Source organism: Chrysemys picta, chromosome 12, assembly GCF_011386835.1.
Source record: "Chrysemys picta bellii isolate R12L10 chromosome 12, ASM1138683v2, whole genome shotgun sequence".
In the NCBI taxonomy this organism is placed as follows: domain Eukaryota; kingdom Metazoa; phylum Chordata; order Testudines; family Emydidae; genus Chrysemys; species Chrysemys picta.
The window spans coordinates 5,591,100-5,598,966 of NC_088802.1; the positions used below are offsets into that span (position 1 = coordinate 5,591,100).

General features: G+C 51.9%; 1 protein-coding gene across 1 annotated transcript in view; it reads left to right on the top strand.

Moving 5' to 3' along the window:
* LOC101949196 (C-type lectin domain family 2 member A-like) overlaps positions 1 to 5,022 on the top strand; it is a 45,587-nt gene extending 40,565 nt beyond the window's left edge. The window contains exons 5-6 of the mRNA XM_042842627.2: positions 262 to 371; positions 2,464 to 5,022. Of these exons, the coding sequence (XP_042698561.2) occupies positions 262 to 371; positions 2,464 to 2,614 (261 nt within the window). The 3' untranslated portion in view covers positions 2,615 to 5,022. The remainder of the gene's footprint in view (positions 1 to 261; positions 372 to 2,463) is intronic.
* Positions 5,023 to 7,867: the final 2,845 nt, after the last annotated feature.

Genomic DNA, 7,867 nt, shown 5'->3' on the forward strand with positions numbered 1-7,867 from the left:
TGCTGCCAGCAGGGAGAGGGCTGGGGGGAGTCCGCCTCTCTGGCCCCAGCCCCGGGGCAGCCTGCCTGCACCCCAAACTCCTGATCTCCAGCCCCACCCTACCCCAGAGCCTGCACCCCCAGCCAGAGCCCTCACCCCCCGCACCCCAACCCTCTGCCCTAGCCCTGAGCCCCTCCCACACCCCAAACCCCTCATCCCCAGCCCCAGACAGAGCCCTCATCCCCCCGCATCCTAATCCTCTGCCCTTTGTTGTTTTTAAAGGATTTCCTGCGGCAACATAAAGGCTCCCCTGCACACTGGATCGGCCTCTGGAGGAGGGACCCGGCCCAGCCCTGGAGATGGGCGGATGGTACAGAATTCAACAACCGCCTGTGAGTGCTTTATGCTAACAGCCTGGTCACGGTTGGGCCAGAAGTTAGGGCTCTCATCTGATAGTCAGAGCTGACGATCTTTCAGGTATTACAGGTGCTACAACAACCCTTTACCCCAGGGGTGTCCCCCTCATTTTGTGCAGAGGGTCAGGTCCCTTCTCTGAGTACAGTCAGTGGGGTATACACATAGCAATCTCATTCTCTGGACACTTGTACGACAACTGCAGCACCTTTTGTGGGAAGATATTGCCCTGTGTAACAACACCCTGGCTGGGATTGAGCTGCGGATCTCTGGATGTAAAACATGAGTCTCTACTGCTCGAGCTAAAGACCCACGTTTGTTAACAGGCAGGAGCAGACCTATAAACCTTTCACTGGGTCCCGCCACTAGCGAGGGATAAAAAGTAGCACTGGGCTAGTCACATTTCCCCCTGCACTTTCTGCAGTGATTTCATACCAGTGCAAAACGATTGTGAAATGCTTCCTTGCTGATTCAGCCACTTTCCAGTGGTGAAAATGACCATGCAAGGGGCAGGGCCACATACAATTGGCCTGAAGCACATTAGAAAGAGAGATGGATAAAACTTTTTGGCTCAAGCCAGTGGCGTAGCCAGGTTCTAAATCAGGGGGAGCGAACACACAAAAAAAGGTGCCACCCAACATATCAAATGACTAATTACATACTTTTAAATTCGTTATACATATTTATTTTGTACTTAAAATAAAAACACAAGAATGATCCAGCCATGGAAGGATTTGCACAGCCGACATTTTGCAGAACTTTAGATTATACTTAGATATGCTTTAGATTCTAGAAAGTAAATGACAGAATACAGTAGTTTATAATTGTCACAGGTTAAAAAAAAATACTGGCCATTTTTCCAGTTACTAATTTCATTTTAAAATCAATCAATGAAATGCACTTTATTTATAATAGATCATAATATTAAAGTCACCAAAAACCAGAAGGCAAAATGTAGCTACCATGAAAAAAATACTTTCCAGTCACAGCATCGCAAATTTGCTTGATTTGTTTCCTGCTAAAGGGCCAGGTTAGGTGGGTAAAGGGGTGACTTTCTGGGGGTCAGATGGGTATCAGCCCCTGACGGCAGGCAAGAATGACTTCCCCGGAGAAATGGGGTGAAGGGTGAACAACAGCCTCTCAAAATGTTGCATAATCTGTTTTGAGCAGTTCTAATATTTACTGTTTGTATATCACCAATAACGTGCCAGGTGCGATTCACACTGACACAAATAACAATTGGTTTAAAAAGTTCTCCCCAAAGCCATTTGGGAACGCAGCAATGTTTGGTGATTTCCTGTCAGGTTCACTAGATTGCTCATTTAAAAAAAAAAAAAAGTTTTGGTTTCAAACAAATTTTCATTGCAAAAGTTTCTTTACTTTTATTTTTTAAAAATTCAAATATTCAAAAACTAGCTGACAGCCAAATAAAACATTTCAATTTTTGTCAAAACATTTTGTTTGACCCAAAATGAGGTGTTTTTTTTATTTTATGAAATTGCCAAAGTACCAGAAAATCTGTTCATTTACCCTCTTTATGGGTCAGAATGGTTCTTGCTATGATAAATATCCCTAGTGTAGAAAAGGCTTCTGTGCCAGTCTCCCATGGGAAAATCTGTTCAGCTTGCCTCAGGTGCCCTAGGAATGGTTAAGGCTGAGATCTTTGAACAGAGGTTCCCTGAGTCCCAGCCTAGTGCCTTACCCAGAAGGCCATTCTCTCCAGCACAGCTGCTTAGATTTTCCCAGAATGCACCGCTACAGCTCAGGCATGCAAATGTGTCCATGCAAATGTGGTGACACATGGTCTGTGAACACCATTTAACCTGGTCAGTTATAACCACCTCTGATGAGAGAACTGTAACTTGGTTGTTTTTTACCGATTAATTGTATTGTGGGAGCCTCATTCATGGAACAGGATCCCATTGCGCTAGGTGCTGTACAAACCTAGAACAAAGAAATGGGCCCTGCCCTTGTAGATCGGACCTGCGAGTGCAGCAATTACACAGGGGGTCCGGTGTTTGGATGCTTCCTGTGTGATTCAGCTGATGAGTGACTCTCCCTCCATTGTAGGTTCAAAATGGAAGGAGACGGACTATATGTATATCTCAACGATCGCCCCAGCAGGTCAAGGGGCCACACCACCATGAGATGGATCTGCAGCCAGCCGGACGAACTGGCAAAGAGGAAACAAAATGGGGCCCTGCAAGCTTTACTGGAGTGAAGCAAATCCCCTCTCTTCAGCTGCCGCTGCTGCTTCCTATAGAACAGATATTGACTAGCTGCTTTAAATGCCATACTCTGGAGCTAGGAGAGCAACTCCAGAAGCAGGGCTCTATCCCAGGAGTGGGGGGCGAGGTTCTGTGGCCTGCAATGAGCAGGAGGTCAGACTGGATGGTCATAATGGGCCCTTCTGGCCTAAAAGTCTATGAGTTTAATTAAACCCTTGTTCAGAGCCCACTGCCAAGTTCAGGGCCCACTGGGAGCTACACGTACACCACAAAGAGACAGTCCCTGCCTCAAACTGCTTCCAAGCTGGCTAAGGCCGGCGCCACCCAGATTTTGTACAGGTCTAATTAGGCTCACAAACGTTCGATTTTTATCAGTAAATGTCGGTAAAAGTCGATCCCACCGTATATACACACACACACGGATGGAAAAAATATTTCCATCGAGCTTTGCGGCTAGGCGAAGTAAGACAACTGCGGCTCGAGAACGTATGCAGGCTGTTTATTTTGTCAGCATCCCGTGTCGAAATATGTCAGTTGTGTTTTAAGAGTCAGAAAAAGCTTTAATTGCCTGAGTCTTAACGTCTATTGTCATTAATGATGGTCAGGCCCCCTCATTGGCTGAGCCCTCCCCCGCCCCCCAACTTCCCAGAAATATGAACATTTAAATGGACACAAATAGAAAAAATGCTTAAAACTAAACCGACGTTATGCATGGAAATTACAACCACTGAATACTGCCAAGCCTTGCTAGAGCTCCTGGGTTAAGGAGTGAGACTGTTCTTAATCTATAAGGTTATACGGCTACTGCGGCCATCGTGCCCTTCACAGCTTGTGTAGGCTGGGCACCAGCGACTCCTTGCATTCCTCCAGTCCCCACAAACAGAGGCAAATTAGGGATTAGTGGGGCTGTGGGGGCCCCTCCCCCCCTTCCGCCTGCAGTCCCCCTCACTCCCCCCAGCACTCCTGCCAGGGAGCAGGGCCAGGGCAGGTGCTTCCGCTGGGTACATCCACACCGCAGCAGGGAGCGAGCCTCACAGCCCGGGGGCACAGACTTGCGCTAGCGTGCTAAAAATAGCCGCATTGATGGCGCAGCTCCAGCCTTCGAGAGCCCAAGCTCCGGCCCGAGCCGCAACATCTACACAGCTCCTTTTAGCACGAGTCTGTGGACCCTCTCTGGGGCACTTGCTCCCAGACGTGGTGTAGACGCACCCAGTACCTCCACTGTCCTTTGCTCGTCCTAAGGCATGCGAGCTCGGGACTCCCACCTAATCATTTTGCCCCTATAGATTTCAAAGCACTTCACAGAGTTCAGTATCATTACCCAATTTTATAGGTGGGGAAACTGAGGCACGGAGGCTCCAGGTCACATGTGGCCAAGTCAGGAATAGAATATACCTTTCCTGCTTTCCTCTCTACCCACTGGGCTAACATTGATTTCCGCCCCCCTTCCCCCCCTTGTACTCTGCTCCCAGCAGTGCTAAGGAACAAAGGGACTAGATGAAGGACTCAAATTCCCTTATTTTGCAACTGTTGCTCCACATCAGCTTAGAGGAAGAGGGCAGCGTCTCTATATAAAGCCCTTCGAATTCATCCTCATGGGGCAGGAGCGCTCTCCTGGGCACTGACGTTCTCATTTGCCTCACACCACGACAGCGTCTTTCTGGCAAATCCACTTGAATTCGGCGCTGCAGGTTTCCGAGTTGATCCGGTTCCCCTTTAACACCCCACAGTTGTTGGAGGCAACAGGGCCTGAGACCCGGAACCTGCAGAGCGAAGGAGAAAGGTGGTGATAGATGGATTAGAGAGACCCTCCTCTCGCAGTGATGGGATGCTGGGATGGGGGCCTTGATGACAGTGTAACCCAGGGCTGAGTGCCTCTACTAATCTCATGGGATGGCTCCTTAGCTCAAGCGGTAGCAGCTCTTGCTTTTAGCTCCAGAGGTCCCCAGTTCAGTCCCCAGGCTGTCAGCCATCACAGCAAAACCTCCCAGGACATGAACTGAGCTAGGGTGTCTCGGCATCCGTCTTCCCCCATTCTGATAACCACTCCCCATTATTCAGGCCCCGCAAGTCTCCGGGGAAATCCTGGCCCCCCTTGAAGTCACTGGGAGCTTTGCCAGGATCATTCCACCTCTGCTCTCTTCTTGTGGCCGATTCCTCTCTCGCTCACTGCCGATTTAACACCACCAACGCCCAGATTCACAAAGGTATTTCGGCTCCTAACTCCCATTGAATTCAATGAAAGTTTGAGCTCCTTTCGTTGATCATTATAAAGCTTCTCTAGCCCATAGTGTTAGTTTATTGCTCATTTCTTATATGGTTATTATCAACTAGCAGGTTACGCCGTATATAATCATTGTATGCTCAATAGAGTTAAGTGGTAGGATAATAGAATGATAGTTAGGATATAAGTTAGGATAGGTAGGATATAAGAATGATTAGTAGCCGGAAGAGTTAATTATGTATTCGGTATCTAAGTAACGAGGTCTGAAACACAAGGCTGCAGGCTGAGGCCTGCAAGATTTTAGCTTAGCTGTTAGAGCTAAGAAATACTGATATAAACAAGTGACCGAAGAATAACCCGATGCCCTAAGATTATGGGAAAAGAGGTACCAAGTGGTGATATTGTGAAAATCTAGCCAGAAGATTAATTTTAAATCATAAAAATGCTGTAAAGGCGCATCTGTTTCCAACATGTGCCTTCATCACAGGACACGGGTTGTGTATTAATGCTAATGAGAATAAAGAGAACCTACACGACCTATAGAAATCGGGGTACTGTAAGTTCTTCTTCGAGTGCTTGCTCATATCCATTCCATTAGGTGTGTGCGCGCCGCGTGCACGATCGTCGGAAGATTTTTACCCTAGCAACACCGGCGGGTCGGCTGTGGAGCCCCCTAGAGTGGCGCCTTCATGGCGCTGAATATATACCCCAGCCGACCCGGCGCCCCCTCAGTTCCTTCTTACCGCCCCTGACGGTCGTTGGAACTGTGGAGCGCTGCTTAGCTGTTCTCCACTTTCCCTAGCTTATATTGTTGTATCGTAGTTATAGTTATAGTTATAGTTATAGTGTTTGTAGTAAAGTAGTTTTAAAGTTGTTCTAAGTAGTCCAGGGGATTAAGGGGGTCGTCTCCCCCCTTTCTCCCCCGGCCGCGGGGCCGGGCTCATGCCCAACGCTCCCGGCTTCAAGCTGTGCGCCTCCTGCGCTAAGCCTATGCCCACGAGCGACCCGCACGACTCCTGTCTGAAGTGCCTGGGAGAGTCACACCAGACAGATAAGTGTAAAATCTGTAAGGCCTTCCGTCCAAGGACCAAGAAGGAGCGGGACTTTCGGCTCAGGCAACTTCTGATGGAGGCGGCACTTACTCCGGACGCTCCATCCACAAGTCAAGCCCCGGCACCTAGCGCCTCGGTGCGCAGTGCCCCGGCGGCACCGGCCATGACGACCACGCGAGTGGCGTCAGCTGAGCCTTCCCGGCACCGGACCTCGTCGGCACCGAAAGCACAGCAAGTGCCTCGGCGCCGGTCATTATCCCCAGGGCATAAGAAAGCCCATAAGACGGGGACCTCCGTGCCGAAGACGCTGGCTCCCCCAGTGCCGGGGGTAGAGCCGCGTACGCCGGTGGAGCACCGGAAACAGGTGCCTCCAGCACCGTCGACTCCGGCGCCGAGGCCGTTGAGTCCGGTGCAGACGGCGTCTCCACCGAGGCCGGCGGTGATACAGTGCCTCCCATCGACGCCAGAGACCTTCGCGGCGGCGAGAGACTTGATAGCTCTCACAGAGCCGGCACCGCCTCAACCACCGGCACCGACGGCACCATTGCCTCGCCCGGTCCAGTCGAGAGGGAAACCTGCCTTGATGCGCCCTCCATCGCAAGGGCTGGAACCTCGGCACCGATCCAGGTCCCGAAGCAGGTCCCCACGCCGCTCGCAGTCCCGGCACCGAATATCACCTCGGCACCGGTCGTACTCGCGGCCAAGATCTTCCTCGCGGCACCGCTCTACGTCTCGGCACCGCTATGATCGTCGGCACCGATCAACGTCGAGACGTAGTTCTCGGCACCGCCACGGTCGACGCTCGACGTCGAGAGGCCGCTCCCGGCACCGGGCATACTCCAGGTCCTCGTCGAGGTCCAGATCCGACTCCCGGCACCGACGAGGTCATCGGCACCGGTCGCGGTCCCGGCACCGATCGCCGGCACCGCACAGAGATAGATCATCTCCGGACCGGCACCGTACGGCACCGCAGCCCACGGGGATCGTCTCGACGCTCTCGGCACCGCCATGGCCGTCAAGATCGGTGTCTCGCTCCTCGGAGGACCTGTCGAGATCGGCATACCCCCCTCAAGGGCAAGCCGAGGAACGAAGCTTGGGCCATTGGCAGGAGATGGCAGAGGACCACTCTCATGGGCCATCCCACTGGTCGTTTTGGACCCCGTGGGCGTACCATCAGGCGCAAGGGGCTCCAATACCATCGACCTCTCGCTCGGGTCACTCGGTCAGAAGGGCCCCGGAATCCACCATCTCTCGGCCTCCGCCAGGAGGCATGGAGGCTTCAGTGTCCACACCACCTGACACCATGGACCCAAGTGCAGGTGATGCCCCGACCCAAGTGCAGGGGGATCAGGACCCCCCCCTGGATCCAGTGCCACCGGAGGCATCCTCTTCCTCCTCTCCGGATGAGGCAGTGGCGGGCACTTCATGTACGGGTCCCCCTCCGATAGATCTTCGGGCTCACCAGGATCTCCTGCGTAGGATGGCCCGTAATATGGACCTGCAGGCGGAGGAGATAGTGGAGGTTCACGACCCGATCGTGAATATCCTTGGAGCAGATGCCCCATCGAGGGTGGCGTTACCTCTGATCCGCACGATCCAAACAAATGCGGATACGATATGGCAAACTCCTGCCTCCATTCCACCCACAGCGAGAGGGGTGGAAAGAAAATACTTTGTCCCGTCTAAGGACTATGGGTACTTATATACCCACCCCCAACCGTGTTCACTGGTGGTGGAATCAGTGAATGCACGAGAGCGTCACGGCCAGCAGGCTGCAGCGCCTAAATCAAAAGAGGCTAAGCGGCTCGATCTGTTTGGCCGTAAGGTTTACTCAGCCGGAGGGCTACAACTTAGAGCGGCGAACCAACAGGCGCTACTGAGCCGCTACAATTTCAACTCCTGGAACTCTATGGGGAAGTTTAAGGAGTTGATTCCCCAAGAGTCCAGGGAGGAGTTTGCAGCCATGGTAG